The 25,596-nt window shown below is 33.0% G+C and overlaps 2 protein-coding genes across 14 annotated transcripts in view; one reads left to right on the top strand and one right to left on the bottom strand.

The window, feature by feature from the left end:
* The window catches only part of PARD3 (par-3 family cell polarity regulator), a 666,452-nt gene that overhangs the window by 466,580 nt on the left and 174,276 nt on the right, over positions 1–25,596 (top strand). For 9 of the 13 annotated variants that reach the window (XM_074267090.1, XM_074267092.1, XM_074267085.1 and 6 more), the window contains one exon: positions 17,566–17,676. The exons of the other annotated variants lie outside the window; for them this stretch is intronic. In XM_074267090.1, the coding sequence (XP_074123191.1) occupies positions 17,566–17,676 (111 nt within the window). The remainder of the gene's footprint in view (positions 1–17,565; positions 17,677–25,596) is intronic. 13 annotated transcript variants of the gene reach the window in all.
* On the bottom strand, positions 15,186–16,145 carry LOC141542580 (large ribosomal subunit protein eL6-like). The gene has a single exon (XM_074267093.1). It carries the CDS (start codon positions 16,124–16,126, stop codon positions 15,260–15,262), a length of 867 nt encoding a protein of 288 aa, XP_074123194.1. The 5' UTR covers positions 16,127–16,145; the 3' UTR covers positions 15,186–15,259.

Raw genomic sequence — 25,596 nt, 5'->3', positions numbered from 1 at the left:
TTGCATTTACAATTTAAGGGTTAAAAGGGTTAGTGTGATCTGAATTTTCATGTGAGTATGATCTGGATAAACTAAGGTATATCAGAATTTACAAAATACCCAATATAGAAGGAGAATTGTTTGTTGACCTCCTTTTGCAAATAAACTTTATTTATCAAAGAAAATGGCATGGGTGAATGAGCCAAATGATGTTATGAATAGATTGAATATAATAATTGAGAAACATATCTGCTAATCTTCTCTTACTTAAATTGAGGACATATAATAGCTAAAATGATACTTTATGTTTGGAGCTTTTTAAATTTTATTAAAAACATTTTATTTTCAAGAAGAGGTATATCTGTGCCAGGTTACTTTGTTGAACTACTGATGGATGATATTTGAAACACAGTGTTTTCATCTTGGGAGGTACAATTACCCTTCCTTACATAGTGAAAATTTAATCTGTATCTGTTTCTCCCTCTGTCCCCCCTTTCCCCCGCCACATTTACAGTTGTTTAGTCCTTGTTTTAATATCTCCATGATAAGTATCCTTCCTAGACTCCTGACGTGTCATGTTACTGAGCATATCAGTGAATCCTTGATTAGATAATTCTGGTTATGTGAGTAGAAAGAAGGTATTCATAAGTAAGGTAAATGGTGGTAGGGGAAAGGAGTTGTGGCTCCATTAAGTATATCTTACACATTAAAAGGCTCTTTTAGCTTGGTTAACTTTAAGTTATTTTTTTAAAAATCACTTTTCTGTATTTAGATGTCAAGTAGCACAAATTTAGTTTATTAAATCTAATCAGACTAGCACTGATGAAAACTGTAACCAATCAAATTATGGTCCTCAAGTTTGAGAATCTCCTTTTCAAGAGAACCTCCGCTAAACTTAGGCAGCTTAAATTCATCCCCTTAAAAAAAAAAAAAATACACTAGTCATGTACCCTTTTCTTTTTTTTTTTTCTCAATAGTATTTTATTTTTCCAAATACATATAAAGATACTTTTCATCATCCTTTTTTGTAAGATTTTGTTTCAGTTTTTTCCCCTTCAATCCCTTATTTCCCTCCTCCCCTAACCAAGATAGCAAGCAATCTGATATAGATTATACATGTTTATGTACCCTGTTCTAAGGCTCCCTCCTCATCTTTGTTGATTACCAAGATGGTTTTTGCCTAAGTAATAACTTTCTGCCACTTTTCATAATCAGCTTCCTTTTGCCTGATTCATTCAGTGATGCCACAATCCATTGCTACCCAAATCAATTCTCTATCAAGTAAATAAATTTCTAACATCTCTAAATTTTGTGAAATTCTCTACAGGGAAGAGAACGTGTCAAATATGATAGTTGTTTTTTTTTTTTTTTTTTTTTCTGTCTGTAAAGTGGGGGAGTAACTCCTGTGGGTCAGAAATTGTGAAGATTAATAAAAACAGGGATGTGATTTTAAAAATTTTCTAATATGTGATATTACATAAATGGGAAGTAATCAAAAACATATCATCTAAAGGAAAATGGCTCTAATGGGTCCCTAGCCATCTGTCCATTGGATTGGGTGGGAGTAGTTTGTCGAAATGCTGTCTTTGTTGGCTGAAAGTTTTTGCATATGTCAGTACAGATGACTGTGGCATTTGGTGTGTATCTTGGTGTAGAAAAAAAATGCCCACTGACCTGTGAATTTGTAGGGGGAGGGTGCTTTTTAAAGAGCTTAATTTACATCTTTTGTTTTCATTTCACCTTCTTTTCCCATTGCATCCCTCCTAATTCCCTCACCCAGAAAGCCAATTCATAAAGATGAACAAAAAGAAGAGGGGGAAAAAGCGGTTCAGCAAAACTAACTAATTCATCAATCAAATATGACAGTTTATGCTGTGTTCCATCTCCAGAGTCCCTCACCTTGGCAAAAAAGGAAGGGAGGCACATTTTTATATTTATTCATTATCAGTCCACCAGTCGATCAATAAGCATTTATTAAGCACTTAATATAGGTAGCTAAGTGACACAATGGATAGCTTGCTCTGGGCCAGGAGTTAGGAGGACTCATTGTTCCGAGTTCAAATCCAGCCTCAGACATTTCCTAGTTATATGACCCTGAGCAAGTCACTTAACCTTGTTTGCCTGAGTTTCCAAATATGTCAAATGAGCTGGAGATTAAAATAGCAAATCACTTTAGTGTCTTTGTCAAGAAAATCCCAAATAGAGTCACAGCACCAGACAAGACTGTGCTTAAATCCCTAGATACACAAAGAAAGCAAAAACAAACTCTGCCTTTAAGTGTGTTTACATTGTAAAGTAAGAGGCAATGTATATTATCAAAACATACAAGATGAATACAAAATAAATGCACTGTATCTTCATGGAGATTCTGTTATACAACTATAGCTCTCAATTTCTGTTGTTCTTTCTATTTACATTGCTGTAATCATGTGTGTTTTCTCCATGCTCCAATTATTTTCCATTTATTAATAAAACTTTTCACTTCTTGACTTTCATTATTCCTGTTAACATAACTTTTCCCTGGTTTTTATTTTTAAGGTTCAATAATATCCCTTTACATTTATATACCATTTTAATTTGCCATTCCCCTATCAATTGTATTCCTACTTCTTTTATTTTTTTTTCCCCCTGAGGCTGGGGTTAAGTGACTTGCCCAGGGTCACACAGCTAGAAAGAGTTAAGTGTCTGAGCTACATTTGAACTCTGGTCCTACTGAATTCAGGGCTGGTGCTCTATCCACTGCTCCACCTACCTGCCCCCTCTTCTTCTTTTTTAACCATTAAAAACAAATGTTCTGGGGCAGCTAGATAGTGTACCAGCCTTGAAGTCAGTCAAATCTGGCCTCAGATACTTAACATTTCCCAGTTGTGTGACCGTGGGCAAGTCACTGAGGCAATTGCCTCAGCAAAAAAAAAAAAAAAAAAAGTTCTGATAAGTGTTAGAGAGGCATGTAGTTTACCTTTCTGTTCTTGACAATATTGGGGTTTGTGTCTAATAGAGGAAGCTCTAGATGAAAAAGTATAAACATTTTAATCACCTTTTTTAGCATAATTCCCCACAATGTTTAGACCAATAAGCTTCTAAGCCAGTTTCATATTAATCAGCATATCTTCAGACAACCCCGTCCTAGTACTAACTTTTGCCCTATATATATCATCTTTGCCAATCTTCTGGGAATGAGGTGAAACCATAGAGTTGCTTTGATTTTTATTCCTTTTATTTTTATCAATATTTCTTAAAATTGTTAATGTTTTCCAATTTATTTTAGACATTTTGTTGCTATTCTTTGACCACTTAATCATTAGGAACAGCTTTTTGTGTTATATATTTATACATTCCCTAGGGACAGTTAGGTGGCACAGTAGATGGAGTTCAGGGATTAGAGTCCAAAAACCTGAGTTAAAATCTGTCTGAGACATTTATAAACTATGTAACACTGAGCAAATAATTTAACCCTCTGCCTCAGTTTTCCTCATTTGTAGAATGAGGAAAGTATAATACCTACTTCCTACTGTTGTTATGTGAATAAAATGAGACAGTATTTGTAAAATCCTTAGCACATTACCTGTTACCTTGTAGGTACTGCATAATTGTGTGCTGTTGTTATTATTAGTTTTGATAATAATGATTTCAAGCACCAGACTTATCACAGATATTTGATATCTCTCCACCTCCATTTACTGCTTCCCTTCTTATCCTAGTAGTATTGATTTTATAGGTATAAAAGCTTTTGAATTTCATATAATTACATTTATTTCATCTTTTATAAACACCTCTATCCCTTGTTTGCCAAAACTTCTTTCCTAAATCATAATTCTGAAAGATAACTGATCTGGTTGTCTTCTAATATTTTATAGTATGATATTCAATTCTTGGCTCTCTATATTTCCCCTTTGAGCCTATCATGCTATGTGTTATAAGGTATTGACTTAAACCAGATTTCTTCCAAAGGTTTTTTCAGCATCATTTCTTATTAAAAAAAAAAAATAATAATCCAAATATTTTATGTTGTTGGTTTACTAAATACTGGGTTATTGAGTCCATTTATTTCTAACCCATTTTTTTCTTTTTCACTAATCTATCCCTTTTTATTAATACAAAATAATTTAGATGATTGTTGTCTATTAGTATACTTTGTGGTCAGGAAGTGCTGTTAGCCATTCATTTCCACAGTTTTTCTTTGATTCTTTAAGAGTCCCTACCCTTTGTTCCTCCAAATGAATTTTGTTATTATTTTGCCTAGTTTTTGCTTATTGTGTTTATAGTACCATGTGTTTGTGAGTTAATGTAGAATAGTATTGGTTTAATATAGTCATGAATCATTAGTAAGTATTCAATAACCTTTCAATTATTTAAGTTTTATTTATTTCTTTAAAGACTACTTTGTAGTTGTACAGATCCCTACTTTTCCTTGATAGAGAGATGACTCTTAGATACTTTAAAGTGACCAGGGGTTCTCAAACTATGGCCCGCGGGCTAGATACGGCCAGCTGGGTTATGGCAAATGGGCTGAGGGGCGGAGACAGAGTGAGGTTTTGTTTTTACTATAGTCTGGCCCTCCAACAGTCTGAGGGGCAGTGAGCCCCTATTTAAAAAGTTTGAGGACCACGGCACGTTATAATTATTTTGAAGGAGACTTCCCTTTCTGTTATTTTCTTGTGTGATTTGTTATTCCTATGAAGAACTTCTTTTGAGCTCTGTATGCTTTCTTTTGTGACCTACTATTTTATGTTAACCAATAATCAATTTCTCAGTTTCTTTGCCAATTTTGTCTGTATGACTTTAAATTCTCTTTTATTGATAATCACCTGCTTTTCTAAACTATGCTACTGTGTGAAGAGTTGGAGATATAAAACCCAAAAGAATCTCTCCCTGCCGTCCCTGTTTTCTAGGTCCAGTTAGACTTTCATTTGACATAAGAAAATATTGCCCAATAATCCAAAGTGTCCAAAAGCACTATAGGGAAAAAAAACTTAATTTCCCAATGCTGATGGTCTTCAAACAGAGACTAGAAGACCTATTTTCTTTCTTTCTTTTCTTTTCTTTTTTTTTTTTTTCTGAGGCTGGGGTTAAGTGACTTGCCCAGGGTCACACAGCTAGGAAGTGTTTAGTGTTTGAGACCAGATTTGAATTCGGGTCCTCCTGAATTCAGGGCTGGTGCTTTATCCACTGCGCCACCTAGCTGCCCCCTAGAAGACCTATTTTCAGGAATGTTGTAAAAAAGGATTGTTGTTGAGATGTGGGTTGTATTTGACAGCTTGGGAAATTCTTAACAGTGCTGAGATTCTATGATCCTGATGCAAGGGAATAAGGAGACATTGGTGAGGGAGGTTGGAGCATTATAGAATTTTAACACCACAGATTTAGAACAGAGAAAAAATTTAGAAGTCATTAAGTCCTTATTTTAAAGATGAGAAAACTGAGGACCAATGAGATTAAATAACTTGCCCAGATAGTACGTATCTTTGGCAGAATTTGAACACAGGTCTTACTGACTCTGAGTCTTCCTTGACTCTGTCAAATATACTACAGTGAATAATAAATGTCCATATCAACGGATAGTTAATTTTTAGCCTAAGTAAATTTGTAATATGAGCAGAGAAATGTTGAAAAATGTAAGAGATGGAAAGAAGTAGCAAAACTAGGCAAGTGATTTAAGATAAGTAAAATGATAAATTGGAGATGACTGATGTGAGGCATTAGATAAAAGCTTTTCCCAAAATGATGGAGAAGTCTGGCATTGAGGAGGATGATGGAAGACAAGTACTCTGGTGGTGGTTGGCATTTTCATTTTATCTGTTTTAAATTCTCTAAAGCAGTGTCATTTAACCTCCAAATTTCTGTAAAGGTAAATATTCAGACAGGAATTTCAGCCAAGCTTCTACTAAGATATAGATACCTTGATAATTATTAGCAAAGAAGAAAGAAAAATTACTGGATATCTAAATGACATTTCAATGGGGATTACTTTAGAATGTTATAGTTTTTTTTTTTTTTTCCTCTTCAAGACTCAGAAGATAATTGGTTTAGGATATTCCATTCAGCTATTTTTAAATGTGGTAGCAGATTTTTTTAGGCTTTTTTCTTTGCTGTGCAGCATCTCTTAATGTGATATTAATAAAAACCCTTTCATCACAAAACCAATTATATTTTGATTTTTATTTGTAATAGGATGCTATGTTGTCATTCAGCATAATTTTCTAAAGTTCTCTAATTTTAGTAACTGAAAATATTATATCTGAAATATTAAAGCATTTTAATAGCATTTTTTCATGTTAGAAGCATTGCAAATGTTGAAGGGTTATTCTAGTCTTAAAATCTAAATCATGATTAGGTAAATCTAGTCACACTTTCTCATTTGTTGATTTTAAATCATAGTCCTTTTGAAACTGTAGTACACAATTGTACAGAATTTTTGTCTTTATCCATTTTTTTCTTCATTAATCAACTAATGTATGTTTCTTCCATGGCTCTTTATTCTAATGAAATATGTGGCTGATTTGGCAGATGGCAATGATCTCATCAGTAACGCATCATAGTAAAACCCATTTAGCAGATTACATTGAAATTACTTTAGTTGCATGAAGAAATTGATATGTCCCGATCCATGTAGGACGGAAAAACTTAACATTCCTGTTAACATTACATTTATTCTGAATGGATAAGAAAAAAATGTAACAGTTCCCTTCATGTTTGCTGTATGTATTTACAACCATTGAAGGACTATTTCTTCCCATTATCTCACTTTAAAAAAAAATGCTTCCCCCCTCAATTCAACAGGAGCATTTTTCTTACAACTTCATCTTACTGTAGAAAGATTTGGACAACAGAAGATTCCCAGAGGGGTAGAAGATATGGCCATGAACTGTTCATTTTCTTTCACCACCCACAATTGATGAGCTTCCTCTGTTTGAAGGTCAGAGTTCAAAAGTGGGGGCGTCACTTCACAAACCCTTATCTCTCTGGTAGTAGTGGCTGGTTGAACATGCCAGTAGAAGGAACATGCCTTTAGATGTGCAGTTCCTGAGAAAGGTGATCTGTCTAAAAGCAGCTATGGTTTTTTGAAGATAATAAAAGAAACATAATTGATCCTTTCCAAATTTTTAAGTGTCTTGACATTAAATAATTGTCTTTGTGGGTTATATAGGTCTTAGAAATGTGAATCTGACTTTGAAAGTTCACTTATGGCTGAAACTTTCTTTGACCCCTGTTTCAGAGAGGGGAAAAAAATTAAGCAGTTATAAATTAAGTAGAGCCCCTGGAGTATCTTAGCAATTAGAGTGAACAGGACTTGAGCTGCTCTCTTCCTTCACTTTCTCACTCTCCAGGAAAGATGGAATATTTTTCACTTATAGCCCTTATTTCACTCTGTCATAAAAAATTATAGCTGAGTTATCTGTTTGTGCTCCAATTATCAAGCCATATGCTATACTCTTAAAGAATGCCTTGATGAAATCACAGGATTTACTTATCTAAAGCAAGTTACAAAAGGAATGCCTGTCTGCTCACATACAGACATTTTGCCTGTCATGCATAAATTAATCTTTGGCTCAAACTTATTTCTTTTCTTTAAATTGGATGGAATATGTAATTCCAGTTCGGTAATGGATCACCCAGATTAGACCTTAATAGCCTTGTGAAATTATCTGGTGACTTAAGTGCAATTTAAAATGCCAATTAATATTACTGTTCTAAAATCACTATAAAAGATGTGATGATGGAACTGAACTTCATTATTATATTACTCCTCATTTCCTAAATTTATGACTCTCTTTTTATAAAGACAAAATAAAATACTGTATTTACAGATTAGTACATGGCATTTTGGGCTGCTTGAAAGTGCTATAGTGCAGACTCCAGAATCTGGAGTGAAAAAGTCTCATCTTCCTGAGTTCAAATCCAGCCTCAGACACTAACTGGGCAAGTCATCATTAAACTCTGTTTGCCTTAGTTTCCTCATCTGTAAAATGAGTTGGAAAAAGAAATGGCAAACCACTCCAATATCTTTGCTAAAAAAAACTCCAAATGGGGTCATGAAGATTTGGACACAATTGAAAAGATTGAACAACATTAAACATTAATGTATTTTGTCACCAGATTAGCATGACTGAAATAATCTTGTTATTTTAGCACAAGACTATTCTTTGACCTCAGATATGTAATTCATTGATGGAAAATCCAAATTTAAGGCCTGAAATGTCTAGATTTATTCATAAGAAGAGAGCTTAGTTTCTTTTTGGTTACCTAGATACAAACAGAGTATTTAATTATACAGAATTTTATCAATTTATCCTTGGGAAAAGACCAATATTTCCTGAAAAGAATATGGTGACATACTGTCATCCAGAGAAAATTTATAAAAGGGAGAAATGGCACCTTTGAAATGGTTGCCAATACAAATGACTCACTGTAAATAAATTTGATAGAGCTTTGAACTTTGTAAAATTGTGGGAGGCTAACTCATTTTATATAACAAAATTTCAAAGTTTCAGATGCAAATACATGATATTTTTATGATAGTAATATTTTTTGCATTTCAGTTTGAGATGATAAAAGTTCCTTGACAAAAGAATAGGAAAAAGAGCAAAGTGTTGATAGTGTAGCAAAATTCATCAGATTGAACCATTAATGCCAATGAGTTATTTGGAGAAATTTTTCTATTGTGATATATCTTTTTTGAAAGTAAGGGTATAGAAATTACTTGCATTTTATTAAAATTAATTTTAGCATCAAACTGAACAACTTGCTGCTCTTTGAATCTAATATCCTCTCTCCTACTACCATGTATTTGCAGAACTGTATTCCTATGCCTAGAAAGAACACCCTTACCCAGTTCTCCCCTATATCATAAAATCCACACATTCTGATTCTAATACTATTGTTGCACTTGGACTTAAGAAATGATATAATGATTGAATCCCCAGTTTGTGTCAGTTCAATAAACATCATATCTACTATGTGCTAGATACAAGACATAAAAAGCAGTTTCTATTTAATTGATCCCAAGCAGTTTATATTTAGTTATAAATATACAATGATAAGTAAAATAATATAAGGTGGAAAGTTGAGATTAAGTATAATATGGTAAATTAAAGGGCTGACCTGAATCAGGAGAACCTGGGTTCAAATCCTATCTGACACATACTTGCTATGTGGCCATGTGTAAGATACTCACTTGATGAGTGTTCATCTGAATTATATCTGGAAGAAAGCCAAGAGTCTGAAAATCTTAGTGAAGAACTGGCCTCTTTCAATGTAGGTCAGTAATTATTCTGCAATTCATAGTCCTAGAAAGTTGTCTAAAACAATGAGAGTATCAGTGACTTGCCCAGGATCACAGTTATTGTATGTCAAAGGTGTATATTGCACTCAAATATTCCTGGCTCAGTGGTCAGCTTTTTATCTGCTTGTGCTATGTTGCAAAGATGTATGTCTAAACATTGATACACATATTTATACACACACATATGTGTGTATATATGTATGTGTACTATATATACACACATGAACACATTTACACATGACTTTAATAATGAGTAATTCTGTAGTATTTTTACTCAGACCTTAATAATGAGTAGCTCTGATTGTAGTGTAAACTAAAAGTACTTCAATGGTATCAGTAAATATATATTAAATATCTTCTAAATTCTAGACAATAGACTGTGCTACAGAAACAAAAGTGAAACAGTATTCAGCTGCACAAAGCCTACACTTTAATGAAGGAGACACTATATACACATACATTGTGTCCCCAAAAAATCTTAGTGCAGTTTTAAGTTTCTAAATTTCACCTGCTTTAAATTGTACTAAGACTTTTTAAGATACCCTGCCTGATCCATTAAAATAGAAGTTTCTTGAGGGCAAACAATGATTCACTTTTGTTTTTATAGTAATAAAGCTTAAAACTACTCTAAGACTTTTGAGACACTCAGTTTAGTTAAATATGAAACATAAAAGAAAAGGATTGCATCTTTGATTTCTTTAGTGGAGGGAATGCCTATGTGAGCAACTTCCTCAGCAATAATGCAGGTCACTTTCTTTCCAACATATAATCAGAAAACTGCCTAGTGTAAGACTTTTTATACTTTTTCCAATCATGGCCCTTTTTCACTCTACAAATTTTTAAGTGACCCCAAGAATATAAGTATGTAAAATATATATAAAAATCAAACTTCTGATAATGCATCATAAAGAAATATATTTTAAAATAATTATTTGGTATACATGTACTTTTTACCATTTATTAAATATGAAAGCAAATTTGCATACTAATGAGATGGATTGTTTATTTTTACATAAAGAATTAAATCTTGGCAAAATATTTAATATCATTCAATATTGCTAAAATTTTTGTGACCCCCCAGTTTGAGAAGTTTTGGCATTGGGAAGTTGTGATGTGCAAAGAGTCTCAAACAGCAGATTTCAAAAATGGGACTTGAATTTGGGTCTTCCTGGTTTCAGATACTGCTCCCTCCCCATGGATGAATACTGCTGTTATTCAGTCATTTCAGTCATGTTCAATGCTTCATGACCCCAAGGGGGCAGTGCTTTTTTGTTTGTTTGTTGTTATTGTTGTTGTTTTTTGGCAAAGATGAAGTAGGTTGCCATTTCCTCCTCCACCTCATTTTTTTAGATGAGTAAATTGAGGCAAAAGGAATTAAAGGACTTAGCCTGGTTGGTAAATGTCTGAGGACAGAGGTGAACTCATGTTATTCTGACTCATGGCTTGGTGCTTTTTCCGCAGCACCATCTAAATGTCCTGTTATCCATTGCTACCTTTTTATATAATATGCCAACAATTAAAATATAAACTAACCTCTAAGAGAAAGAGACTAATAGGTATGAGCACCAGGAAAGGCTTCCTGATTCCTGAAGGAAAAGAAGAAATTTCTAGTGCTTCAAATGAATTCCAGGCATGATAGACTATTAGTATAGAGAGAGGACAATCATATATGTGAAAAGGAGAAAATATGACTAAACAGTGGAAGACAGTAATGTGGAAATAGATTGGAAAGGAAGGAAGAGCTCGGGCTGTGAACAGCTTTATGTGAAAAAGCAGAGATTTAAAACTTAGCTCAAGTATTACTTGGTATAGGAGGTATTATCCAACTTCCACAGCTTCTATTATCTTCTCATCTAAACTTACCATCTCTCTGTTCTATATGTATACTCAAAGTTAGAGAGTTTACCCCAAATATTCATGCGGACTCTTTGTGTCCAACTTGAGGCAGAGCATTCCAAGCTCCTATTGGTCTCATTAGCCACAGTCGGACACCCTGTAACTAGTGATGACATTTTGGTGCTCTTTGAGAACAAAGAATAGCAATCAACTATTTATATAAATAATCTTCCCCCATTAGAATGTGAACTCCTTATTTTTTACCTTTTTTATATCTCTCATGTACCTAGCCTATTTTAAGACCTAATAAATACTTGCTTATTGATTGATCCTAGTAGTAATAAGGAGCCACTGGAGTTTATCTAGTAGAGAGGTATTTAGTATTATGGTTATACTTGATCTTTAGGAAACTCATATTGGTAGCTTCATGGAGAACATATTGGAATGGAAAGAAACTAGAGGCAAGGAGGAAAAATAGGAGGTTATTTGAATTGCCCCACCAAATGATGATTAGGGCTGATTATTAGTGATGAATTAGGAGGATAGCTATATAAGATTGTGAATGGAAAAGATATCCTCGAGATAGAAATGACAAGATTAGACACCACTGAATATTGAGTTGAAAATATTTAGGAGCTGAGGATTTTCCTTTGTTCTAAATTTCTTTTTTCCTAAATTCTCTCACTTAGCAAATCCATCTGCTCCCCTGGGTTCAATTTGCAATGGACTCCTGGATTATAAATTGAGGCTTAGTATTGAGCTTCATCCTGTTTCCATCATCATAAACACCTCAATTCAAAGACAGAGTTTTATTTTAGATATGTTAAGTTTAAAATGCCCATAAAACATAAAGCTTAAATGTTTATGACTGGAATTCAGAATAGAGAATAAGGCTGAAGATACACACACACACACACACACACACACACACACACACACACACACATATTTGTGTTTTTTCTATGTTCAGAAGACATTTCCATAAAGACAATAATTGAATCCATGAAGTTTGCTAAATTAAACACAAATAATTCCAAAAGGAATAGAAAAGAGGAACAAAGATACAGCTTCAGTATAAATATAAAGTTAGCATGATCACTATATGACAAGTCTATAAATAAGACTGGAAAGGAGGAGTCAAACAGGCCAAAGGACAACCAAGAGAAAGCAGTCTCTCCAAAACTACGAGGAGAAAATATCCAAGACATGGTAGTCAATTGTCAATTGCTATCAAAAAGGTCAAGGTAGATGCAGATTGAGAAAAGATCATTAGATTTGTCATGTAAGGTATCATGTTGCCTTTAGAAAGAGTAATTTTGAGGATAGACTCAATATTACAGAGAAAAGCTCACCTAAGCTCTCTCTTATTCCCCTATAAACAACTTTAAATAATGCCTCAAAATAAATTATGAGTGGCAGAACCAACAAAACAGTGGAGACAGAAAGACACATTTCTAACTCAAAATATTTTAGAAGATTGGCAGCAAAAGTCTGTGGTATCATTCAGAGTTCAACACAGTCCAGCTCAGACTGACCTCCAGGAAATCAGCAGCAAGTCTTGCAGTGGTTGCTTTAAGCTAAGTCTACAGCTGATAAGAGGGTTGGACAATGGGCCAAAAGAACTCTGTTGTATTGTTCATACTCAGATTTGGATAACAGTTCTGATTCTTAGGCCCAGGGCAATGTGAAGCATTAACATACCAGAGCTTGTGGCCATTTCAGGGATGGGAACCTTGGTCACAATTTTAAGGCAGAAAAGAGTACTCATAGTCAAGGAGAATGGTAAAGATATCTCTCCTTGGATCATACTACTTCTGAAGAACAGAAAGCTTACAGACTCTCAGAAAATAGCCACACAAAAGTCCTGAAGTTTGGGAAAGGGCCTCATTCATCCTGGGAGCAGAACCAAATTTAATATAAAAGTAAGTCAAGAAATAGGCTATAAAAATAAGCATACAACAACAACAACAACAACAAAAATCCTGATCATCAACTATGGTGATGGGGAAGATCAAAATACAAATTTGGAAGACAGAAAGTCAAAATTGCTACATCCAAAGCCTCAAAGAAAAGTATGATTGGCTTCATGCCCAACAATGAAGTTCTAAAAGAACTTGGAACTTGAAAAGGACTTTTTAAATTAAATGAGAAACAGAGAGAAAAATGGAAATAAAAAGTTATAGTGATGCAAGCAAAAGAAAAAAAAGAGTTGACAGAGTAATAAAGGACACACACGCGCACGCGCGCTAAAGAAAATCACTTTTAAAATAGAATAGACCAAATGGCAAATGATATACAAAAATCCAGTGAGGGGAGGAATGCCTTACACAGCAGAATTAGCCCAAAGAAAGTGAACTATAAAAGCTCAATGAAGAAAATAATTCTTTAAACATTAAAATTGGATAAGTAGAAGCTTATGTCTCCATGAGACAGCAAGAAAATAAAATCATATAATTTTTTTTTTTTTTTAAGTAAAATAACCCTTTGAAAAAAGAGTTGACCTGGAAAATAGATTGAAGACAGTTGACTTAAAGATTATTGAATCACGTGAAAGCTGTGATGAAAAAAAAAAAAAGTACCTAGGTATAATCTTTTAAGAATTATCAAGTAGAACTTCTATCAAGATAGAAATTCTAAAAATCTATAGATTCCAAAAAAAAAAAATTTTTTTTTCAGAAATATGATGGTTAAATTCTAGAGGAATGGTAAAGGAGGTAGAATTACAATCCAAAATTGCCTACCCTGCAAAACTCAAAATAACTTAAGGAGGAAAAATGTATATTCAACAAAAATATAGAACTTTCAAGAATTCTTAATGAAAAGACCAGAGGTGAATAAAAACATTTGACTTTCAAATAGAAGATTCAAGAGAAGCATAAGAATGAGGAAAGAGAAATCAGAAGGGATTCAATAAGGTTAAACTACTTATATTCGCCTCACAAAAACCATAAAAGATTTACATAAAGTGATGCAAAGTGAAATTAGTAGAACCAGGAGAAGAACTTGTACACAGTAAAAGGCATTATTTATGATGATCAACTGTGAATGACTTAGCTATTCTTAACAATACAGTGATCCAAGACAGTTTCAAAGGACTTATTTATGATGAAAAATACTAACTGCCTCCAAAGAAAGAACTGATGGAGTCTGAATGCAGATTAAAGCATACTTTAAAAATATATTTTTCTTGGTAATTTTTTTACCTATGTTTTCTTTTATAATATGACTAATATGGAAATATGTTTTTCATAACTGCATATGTATAACCTATATCAAATTATTTGCTTTCTCAGTGAGAGGGGAAGGGAGAGAAGGAGTGAGAGAATTTGCAACTCAGAATTAATAAAAATGCCAAATGTTAAATAATTTTACACATAGTAGAGGAAAAATTAAATAAAATAAAATGAAAACAGAATAATTTTAATTGAGTTATTTGATCAGAAACCATATTGTCAGGGCTTGAAGAAAAGAATGAGGGCAAAGTAAATGTTTGATCTTCTTGATTAGTTTGATTGAGAAAGAGGAGTGTGATAAAGGATGATTACCAATAGAGATAGTAGGATCTAGGAAAGCTTTTTTAGGATGGTGGAGCCTTAGCTATGTTTCTAAGCTACATAGTTAATAAGGAGAGATTTATTAAAATACAGAAACCAAAGGAAACAAAGACACAGATATAAACATGTGAAGAAGTTGCCTCAATCACAGCAGCTAAGTGGTGCATTGGTTAAAATAGTGGACTTTGAATCAGGAAGACTCATCTTCATGGATACAAAACCAGCCATTGACCCTTGCTAGCTGTATTATCTTGTATTACCCAAATCACTTTATATTTTCTTTGCTTCAGGTTTCTCATATGTAGAATGATCTAGAGAGAAGGAAATAGCAAACAATTCCTTTTGTCAAGAAAACCCCATAAGAGGTCATTAAGAGTCAGATGCAATTGAGAAACAACTATACAACTTCATCAGAAGTAGAAGATGGAAATAGTAAGGGATGAAGTCGGATTGTGGAAGGAGGAATAGAGAAGGTGGCTTTAGTATTCTGTATAAAGTATGAAGCCAAGTCCTAAGCCGAGAAAGTATTTGTATTTGTTTTTTTTTTTTTTTTTTTTTTTTTTTTTAGTTATTCCAAATATTTTAATAAGAGCTCTCTGCAAGGAATTTAAAACACCAGTTTGTGAGGATAAACTCCATTGGAGAGTGAAAATACAGACCGCAGGTAGCCACGGAGCTGAGGAATTTTCTTGATTTTGGGCAGGATCTGAGAATCTACTGCTTTCTGATCAGCCTTGCGCTGCTCTGTAATCTCATATTTCTCTTTTTCTGTGTCAAAAATCTCTCCTTCTTGGTGTCGAGGTTTGCGGAGCCTCTTCTTCTTGAAGTAGGCATCAGTAAGATGATTTGGAATCTTTACACCAGAAAGGTTAACCCTGGTGGAGGTGGCAATGACAAATTTCTGATGGGTCCTTCGCAGAGGAACACGGTTGATGGTCAGAGGTCCAGTCACAAGTAGCAAGCCACTAGACAGCTGCTTCAGGAAAACCACTCGCTTGCCCCTGTGGCGGCCAGTGAGCATGATCAGGACGGTGCCTGGGGTGATGCTAGAGCGAAGTCTCCTCACATGCTGGCTGAAGGGCTTTTTGCCATGACTTAGCAGCTTTCTGGGCACATCCTCAGTAGGGTAATACCTAGGCATCTTGCGAATCTTTACCACTCGGGTTCCTCCATTCTTATCGCCGCCAACCGGTTTGGAGATAGTGGCCGGCACCCTCTCTCTCTTTTTCCTTTCAATCCGGGTTTTTGGTGCAGCGTATTTTCGCTTGTACATGGCTCTGCGGGAATACATGGCAGACCTGGAGTATTTGCCGATTCCTCGAGCCAGAACTGGGTTCCTACTGCAATGCTTTCGAGGCTTTTTCACCACCTTTTCGGCTGCATCTTCCTTTTTGTTTTTCTTTTCCTTTTTTTCCTTTTTTATTTTCTTTTCCTTTGGTGCCTTTGGTGCCTTTTGGGGTTTTTTGTCGGCCATCTTGAGAGGAAGGGAAAGAGCAGTATTTGTATTTGTAAAAGTAGAGTGTTCTATTCTCCTTCCTCTATTTTACTGTTAGGATTTATTTCCCTTTTATTAACACTTTTTATTAACAATATTCTTTAGTAATATTATAAATTCATGCAATGATTAAAAATAATCAGCATACTTTAGCATTGATATGGAGACTATACTTAAAACCAGATTTATGTTAATAGGGACTGAATGACATGCCACCTTCAAGGTTACTTTTTGTTAGTTTTTTTTTTTTTTTTTTTCATATTTTTAGCCACCTTGGTTCTGCCCTCTTTTGCAAAATCTTCTTAACACCCTGCTAGTCCTGTTTTTCCCTTGGCAAAGATTAATGATTAATGTAAGCTTAGTCCTAGAAAACCTAAGGTCCATGTCTCCTAAATAAAAGTACTCACCATGCTGCATATGTTTACAATCTTTTTATTAAATAACTGCTCTCAAATAAGAACTTGCATTTATTTATTTATTTATTTATTGCAGCATTATGTGTTGACAGTGACTACAGATCAATATTATTGGAGGGTGTGTCTATATTGCAAACATTCTGGATATGGTTTTTGATTTGAAAAAGAAAAAGCAAAAGAGCTAACGAAAGGGATTATTTAGGGACTTTCAGACTTTGTTGGGATTCACAAACTTATCTTTTTTTTTTTAAGCAATTTTCATTTGAGGAAGCCAAGCTGTAAAAGTTCAGGCTGATGAATTTTGAGTCATGTGCCTTGTCATTTCCTTCATTAGTAAACTGTGTTTTTCTGTAGAGTTTCCAAGTCAAAGATGCCATAATTGGCAATCTCTTTTCATCAGATTTCAAGGAGCATTTGATGAGAATGCCTTAAAACTCTGAATTTAATAAGTGCAAAGTATTATAGCAATGTAAATTATCTTTTGTACTTTCAACCTTACAAACATGGCCTTGTTTGTCAGTTTTTTCAACTGTGATGAATGTGTCCAATAAACTTGGCTGTGGAAATAAAGAAGACTGTTTATGAGGAGATTATTAAATAGATGATTACGGATTATTTTTTGTAGCTCTTAAGTAAGGGGAAAAGACCCTCACCATGCCAATTTAACTTTCATTTCCCCCTTCAAATAAGCAAGACTGTTTAAAACTCATAGAAATTAATTGAATATTTAATAAATATGATCTGATTTTTTAAATCATGATAAAGACAATGAATGATATATACTCCAAAATGGTTCTCATTGTAAGATTCTTCATTTAAAATGAACGAAGAGAATCTGAATGAGACATATCCGTACTGAATGACACCCCAGGAGGTTTTGAGCATCTCTATCTTCCCCTTTAAGAGGTAGCTCATATTACATTAAGTGAATATATCTTTATGAAAGGAGAAAGAAAACTCATTTTGGTTGAATTGACAAGTTAGATTTTTTGTTATTAACAGGTTTGGCAAACATCGAAAAGATGACAAGATTGAGAAATCGGGTAAAATAAAAATACAGGAAGCCCTTACTTCAGAAGAGGAGAGAATACGAATGAAGCAAGAACAGGAGAGGTAGATTAAAGCATTTGATTAAACCTCTTTAGAGAGAGGTTTCTTTGTTGTTTTCTTCTTTACACACACACACACACACACACACACACACACACACACACACACACACACACACACACACTTGAGGGATTTGCTTTTGAACAGATTTCCTATATTCCTTCATTGCCTGATAATTCAAATACTGATGCTTGTAGAATCAGCACATCCAGAGAGATAGGAATACTTAATTCATCTGAGGAATCAAAAATAGTTTGGTGGTTTCTCTTTAAGATCGTTTACAGTGAAGATGGTAGTAAATAGTAGTTGTGTGAGCAAATCCAAAAATGAAATTGATTGTGGGTTATAGATAATTTTAAAAGCCACAACAACACTTTAAACTTTACTTAAGTAAGTGAAAAGTATCATTTATTACATACCTTTTTTATCAGACTTAAGGTTGGTTGTGTATTTTTAAGGAATTTTTGCTAGATGCTATATTTTAAAATGTTTTGTATTTTAAATTTTAAATGTTTCACACTTAGAAATGTTAATTTATAAAGAAAGTATAGTTATTCTTTTCCACCATTCCCACCTTTGCTGCCTTTTAAATCTAGTTTTTTTTTTAAATTACAACATCTCATGTTTTAACTTTATTGCTATTTTCTACTTGATTGATGTTTTTCCTATTAATATTAGTATTCAGGAATATTATAATATAGTTTTAAATTGCTTTAAAGTTATGATACCAAAGACATTGAAATTTTTTTTAAAGTTTCTTTAAATAGACACGTTCAAAAATTGTAGTGATTCCAAAATTTCCCATGGTTGTAATGGGGAAACAAGAAGCTCTATTCTGGGCATTTTTCCATGTGGGTGGAAATGATTTCAACCTTCTTTTTAAAGAAGCATGAAGAAATTAAATAGCATAAATATTAAATACCACCTTTCTTCCAGAAGTTTCAGGCTGCTTTATTTTTATTTTTTTTTCTTCTTTGTAATACCTCTCAGAATAAGATAGATCCATTTAAAGAGAAAAATTCAGGTAGCTTGAATCAGAGGTAGGCTTCTAACAAAACCAAACAAGAGTAAATCAAAGAGCAGTATAGTATCTACATGACTCATTTTTACAAGAACATTTGGAAATTCATTCCTCCGGAGTATGAGAGTCAGGTAGTGGTGAATAACATAAACATTTAATTCACTAAGCATTTATTAAATACCTACTCTTTGTCAAAGTAGACTAGGCGCTGAATAATATTCCCTTGCCCTTCCTTCCCCAAAAAAGTAGAGTCCCTGCCTTCAAGAATGTTACATTCAACTAAATGAACCAATAAACATTTATTAAATACCTAATATATGCCAGGCATTGTGTTAAATGTTGGGAATACAAAAAAAAGTGAGGTAAAAGTTAGTCCTTGTCCATAAGGAGCTTACAATCTCCAATTAAATAAAACAAGTAAGTTAGGATGAGGTGTAAAAAGAGCATGAGAAAAGATTTCATGTAGGAAATCATTACAAGAGGAATTTCAAGAGGCAAAGCTAAAACACTTTACAGGAAAGATGGAATGTCTTGTATGAACCCAGTTAGTTATTTAATAAGCATGTATTAAGTTCTTACTGTATTCCAGACACTGTTCCAAACCCCAGAGATACAAAGAAATACCAAAAAAAGAAAACATCCCATAAGTCCCAGATTTCAAAGCTTACTTTCTAATGGGACACAGCATGAAGATAACTATGTAACATACACATATATTAATGCACACACATATTATGTATTCACACATCCATACATACACAGTTGAAGTCTAAGATAATCATAATGGAAGAGAGGAACCAATATAGGAAGACAAGAAATAATCCAGAATGTAGAATTCATGAAATATAACATCGTTAAAATTATTTGTAATAGAGATAGGAACAAGATTGTGAAGACTCTTAAATGCCAATGAGAGAAGAGTTTGTTATTTATTCTAAAAGAAATAGGGAGCCAACTGAAACATATTAAGCCTAGTAGTAACATGGACATATGTATTTTAGGAATGCCACTATTGAAGTTGTATGAAGGAGTGTTTCAAGAAGGGAGAGACAAGAAATATAATTAACAGCCTATTGCAATAACCCATGAGGGAGAATATATTATTAAATATATATATTTTTACATTTTACATTATTTACATTCATTATTTTCTTGTCTCAGTCTTCAGAAATATTTGAATAGAAGTTCATCTTGGTAAACAAATTGATAAGCTTGTCATTGCACTAAAGTTGTAAGAGATGATCAATCCCATTTTACAGATGGAAAACACTTAAATATCTTACAACATGAAATATACACATACATACATATATACATACAAAAATATATACAGGGCTTGAATTTTTTATTTGAGTTTGTATTTATTTTGCTGGTTCTTTCTAATTATCTACTCCAGAGCCATTTTGTGTTTCCTTCATTTTTACTGATAGGCTGCCCACATACATGCCGATCTCCTCATAATTTTCAATTAGAAGCATTTTGTGGACTTAAATTAGAGGTTGTTACCCTGAAGAGAATTATCTTTTTCATAGCACAAAAAGGACCTATACAGTGAATGCATAAGCATATCTTGATAAATGCAAATTTGTAGTTATAAATATATGTCATTTAGGGAGAATGCAATCTGATCACAAGAGAAGTAGTCAAAAGAAGGATATCCATTCCCCAGTCTTATGCTATGTGTGAAAAGAGAACTTTTTTCTAAACTATACCATTTTTTACTATTTTGACTCTTACCTTATGTCTTTTCATAAAGACTGTGCTTTAATATAGTTTCGCTATTTTAGTCAAAATTTTAGAAATAATTTTAGAGAACAGAGAAGAATATTTCCAACCAACTATAATCTCTACCTTGTAGTTCTAGCTGTTAATATTCATTGACCTGCAACATGGTTCATTTCATCTCTCTTTGGTTTGAAATCTCTAGCTTGGCACCTCAAATGATGCAATACTTCTGGGAACTCAATTGGTCATAATGAATCTATGTATAAAAAGCTCAGAATCAAAATCCTTAGGGGTCAGAGAACAAACGAGTGGTCCATTAAAAAATCAATTATGCCTATAATTTAAGAATTATTATACTATGACTTTGTATTTAAATAATATTTTTACAAGAATATTTTCTCTAAACTCTCATAGATTTTTTAAGATAGATTGTCCAACTAATGTATTGGACTTTATCACTTATTGAACCAAGTAATATTATTAGTATTTATTATTTTTTTAATTCCTTTAATACTTTAAACCTCATTTTAAATGTGCTTATCTCTCTGTTATACTATTGAATTGAATTAATATTGCTGCATCTGAAAATGGAAGTTGTAATCTTTATTTGTGAATGACCAAGGAAAATTAAGTTGGTTGATAGTCTAAAAATATACTGGCATTTTCCAAGCCATGAGTTATTCTTGTTTTATACTGATTGCCAATGAACTGTCTCCTATTTCTTGATTCATCATTGTAGTTTCCTGTGATTTTGAATCATTTTTGCAGAGTTTTAATTTATTTTTACTTTTTACCCTATGTTTTGGGTTACAATGACCCTGGAAACTTTCATCATCTATTGATTAGCCTGTTGGTTCTGTACCTTATCATGATTAATAGATCCAGTCTTCAAAAATTCTCTGTTCCTAGGGACAAACTCAAACTCAGGAGTTTCCTGCTTGCCAGATCTTCTGCTCTTCTGCGAAGGCATCCAAGAATAGTCATTTTCATAATATAAAGGGGCACCAGAGTAGAATTTAGGTAGAGGTTTAAAGGCAAAATTTGGAATGAATGTGAATAAAAACCACATAGGATGTGTCAGAATCAGCACCAATAGAGGGAACTCTCCAGAATGAATAAGATTTCAAATCATTTGAGTATACAAATTTAAAAAAAAAATTCAAATAATTCATATATAGATCTCTCTTAATTTCTCTTTCCTCTTTTTTCTTTTGCTTCCCCCTCGGTGTCTGTCCACCCACAGCCATCCTAATGCACTCCCATGCAATATACATATAATATATATATATATATATATATATATATATATATATATATATATATATATATATATATATATATATATATATATATATATATATTATTGAAGAAAATAGAGAAGAAAAAAGACACAAAGAGAAAGCAAAAGAATACAAGAGCTCATTTTTCCGACCTCTTCAAATCTCTTTTCTATATGTACATTAATAGTTTTGCTTTTATTGGGTTTTTTATGTAGTCAAGGTGTCTTTCTAATTCTGCTGTGTTAACTTTTCTTTTTCTCTTATTTATCATTTTAGTGGAATATGTTCTGTTACATTGAGAGCCCACATCACATTCAGTCAATTCCCAGTTGCTGAAGATAGGTTGTTTTGAGTTTTCTTGTTTTGTTTTTATTATTATGAATAAATCAACACTATTTCTTTGTATTTATAGATCTTTATTCTTTTTAATAACCTCCTTTTTATAATTTTCTTGTCTATTTAGATTCTGTGTGCTTTGAAAAAATTACTAAGATATCCACTAACAGTATAATAGAGTACTTGCAACTATGATGGTTCTGAGGAGGTGAACCTAAAAACTTGGGTTAGAATCAGAAAGAACTAGGCTCAACTCACAAGCCTCCTGGTGCTAATCTAGTCAGTTAATCTCTCCTTTCTGTAAAGTGGGGATAAAAGCATAACACTGATAGGATTATTATATCAGAGATAAAGTATGTAAAGTGGTTTGTAAAACCCTAAAGCATTGTGTAAATACCAGATTATGACTCTTATTAATAAGATCAAAATCCAACAGATTTGTTTCTAACCATACTCCTCAAGTCTGAATTGCCTTGTAAACCTTGAAAAGTTGAGGCTTCCAGTGTAATTGAATATATTGTCTTTTTTACAGTGGGAATCCCCAAATTTGCCAGTCTCTCATTTATAATGTCTAGATTTTCTTCCTACACTATTGATGTAATTTTGGTTTATCTGTAATATCCATCTCCGGATTTCAATTAGATTTTCATATTTTAGATGCCATGATGTCCTAGGTTCATGTACAGGAACCTCTAAAGTCCCTTCTAGCTCTTAGTTGTTAAGAAGATTTGATAGAGAATAAATATTTTAGAGTGGAAAAATGTTTTCAGAGGTCATTTTTCTGATCAGTAGATTTCACTTCCTGTCAAGTTTTCCTACTGTTTTGTATGATACTGAATTCCCATTCAAATATTTGAATGTCATCAACATACATTCAGTTTTGATCTCGAATCAAGAAAAGATTTGCTCTTGGGTTTTTGTTTTTTTGTTTTTTCATAAATTCTACACAGGCATCAATTTGATAGTTCACACTCAGTGATAGCAGCCTTGTTTTGTTTAGGAGTTGAAAGTCAAAAGGGATCATTAATTGAGCTCCAACATTTCAGTTGTCTGAAGTTGTATGAAGTAGTCAACTTGATGAAAAGTTGTCAGTGAATAAGACCATTTCTTTTAGTTTGACTTATATTAAACCTCACTTTACTACAAATTTTAGCTATGTTCAATGATTTTCTGAAATATTATTTTATAAATACAAGAATTAGAGATTGATAGAAATTGTAGATACAAGAAAATTCAAATGTTTCAGTGTTAAAGCTAAACTGCTAGATGGGAATATGACTTTAAAAAAATTTTCCTTCAAAAGAATTTTTTAATGAAGTACAATTGCATTCTGCAATCTAAAAAAAAAGATGTGATTTTTGTATTATTGGTTTAATATGCTTATGTCATCTTTTTCCATATAACTTTCTCCAATATAGAACATCCTTGGAGCATTTTTCCTAATACATGAATTTTCAGCAAATAGACATTTTTAATGAACATAATCAATTTTCATTGTCTTAAGGCTTCCCTACCAAGTGTCTTTACTACTGCGTGATGCTGTTTCACAGCTTTGGATGGAAGGTTACTTGGTATGTAACTCAGCAATTAAAATGCCCTCTTGGTCGGGCTCTTTTTTTTTTTTTCCCATCTCTGAGGAGTTAGATCTCTGTGTAGTTTCACATTTCATACCCTTCCTAAGGGTTTGAGGACTCATACCCTATAGTCATAATAAACTTCTTTTCATCTTTTTCTAGTGGCTCTAGAGCTAAGAGCCATTTGTTGTAAAAGCAAAAATCCTAATGAATAGAAATGTTACAAGAACAGAAGTCTTGTGTTTTCTCTTCATCATGCATCATCCATTTTAATTAGAGAAAAGGGTGGTGAACACTGTGACAAGAGTCTGGAATTAAAATCATTAATTGATGTCAAGCTGAAGAGAGACTGTTAGCATGAATTTAGTGACAGCAGGAAAGAAATTAACCTTATTGCTTTATTTAGTATATTACATTATTTTGTGTATTATTTTCCATGCAGGTTCAAGGCAATTTCATTATCATAATGGAAGGGACAAATACTTGGTTAAAAAAAAAAGGAAATGTGTGAATGTTTATTTTCTGGCAATTAAGTTTAAATGATAAATTCTTTAATAACTTAACAAAAAAACTAGATAAAATGTTCCAAATTTTGTCACTTCCAAATTCAACATATTTGTAAGTTAAGAAAATGGTATGTAATGTAGATGATAGAGTTGGGTTGGTATAGCTGGCGAAAATTATTTAAATCAGTGAGGCTTCTTTTCTAAAAGGGAGTGATCATGACATTAAATTTAATGAGGGGATTTGACCTAAGAAAAATGAGAGTATATATAATTCTTAACAGCTCTCTTACTGTTAAAGAAAGATGAGGCTTTCTAGCATTCTAGAGATATTTTGAGACATGGAGGGGGGTCATAATAAAAGAATAGAGAGGGTGTCATCTTGCAATGCTGACCATCTGGAGCCATTAAAGTATCAGCTGGAGTATGGGTTGGACAGTGGGATATTCTCTTAATATCTTTAGAGAGCTCCCATTAGAGACCATAGTATTTTTACTAGAAAACCCCACAATTTTTCTCCCTTGGGCCAAATATTTATTTCCCTATGAAGAATTAAAATGTATATTATGTAAACACAAACTGTTAGTTATATGTTAGATTATCCTTTCCATCACTTATAATAAATATATTCACATATCAGAAAATAACAAAGGCTATCTTTTTGGTGATTTTTTTTTCCTTTTTAAAGAATTGCTGCTAAATTTAAATAAATCCACAAAACCTTCCTTCTTTTTGCAACCTCAATTTTGCTATTGTTACTTGAGCAAGAAACTTCATTAACACGAATTTCTAAAATGAACTTTAAAGGGGACATTAGCTGAGCTTAGTAACCGCATTCCTTTAGCCTTTTGCAATAAGAATGCTACCTTTGTGACTTTGTTTATGCTGTACTTTTAAGGTTCTGATGTTTTCATTATAAGTGTGGGCCACAGGGGGGGAAAGCGCTGACAGCTTTCATAACTTTTGGCATAAAACACATTGGTGACTATGAGATAAGCAGTTAAAAATGTAATTTCTTATGTTAGTAGTGCTTAGAGGGGAAACCAATGGTTTTTAAGAGGCACAATAGATGTGGCTGTTATGTTTATTGGATCTTATGGGTAGTTGCTTTTAGTAATAATGGCCAGATATTGGTAAAAGAGATTAAAGATACGGGCTTTATAAGTATTAACTTATAATCTATATCTATCACTAACAATTTATTTTAGAAATTAATGTTATATAATATATATATTTGTCCTGGTGTGTATCGTCTTTCTGTAATTAGGAACTGAAGTATCTCTAAATCTGGGATCCCATCAGTAATAAAATGGAAATGAAATATAACAGAATTTGGGGAGGACTATTTAGGCTCATGCTTCCTTTGAGGGTAATTCTTTCATAATAATTTACATAGGTACATTCAAATGGTTTTCTTATTTTAATAAATCAAATGTTATAGACATCATGTCACGTATAGGCTATGTACACTCATTTTTAAACCA

The sequence above is a fragment of the Sminthopsis crassicaudata genome, chromosome 5, assembly GCF_048593235.1.
Source record: "Sminthopsis crassicaudata isolate SCR6 chromosome 5, ASM4859323v1, whole genome shotgun sequence".
Classification (NCBI taxonomy): Eukaryota; Metazoa; Chordata; class Mammalia; order Dasyuromorphia; family Dasyuridae; genus Sminthopsis; species Sminthopsis crassicaudata.
This window is presented reverse-complemented; position numbering and strand designations above follow the sequence as displayed.

Coding starts and splice junctions, on each gene's coding strand:
- LOC141542580 (XM_074267093.1), bottom strand. CDS start 16,126: ATGGCCGACAAAAAACCCCAAAAGGCACCAAAGGCACCAAAGGAAAAG.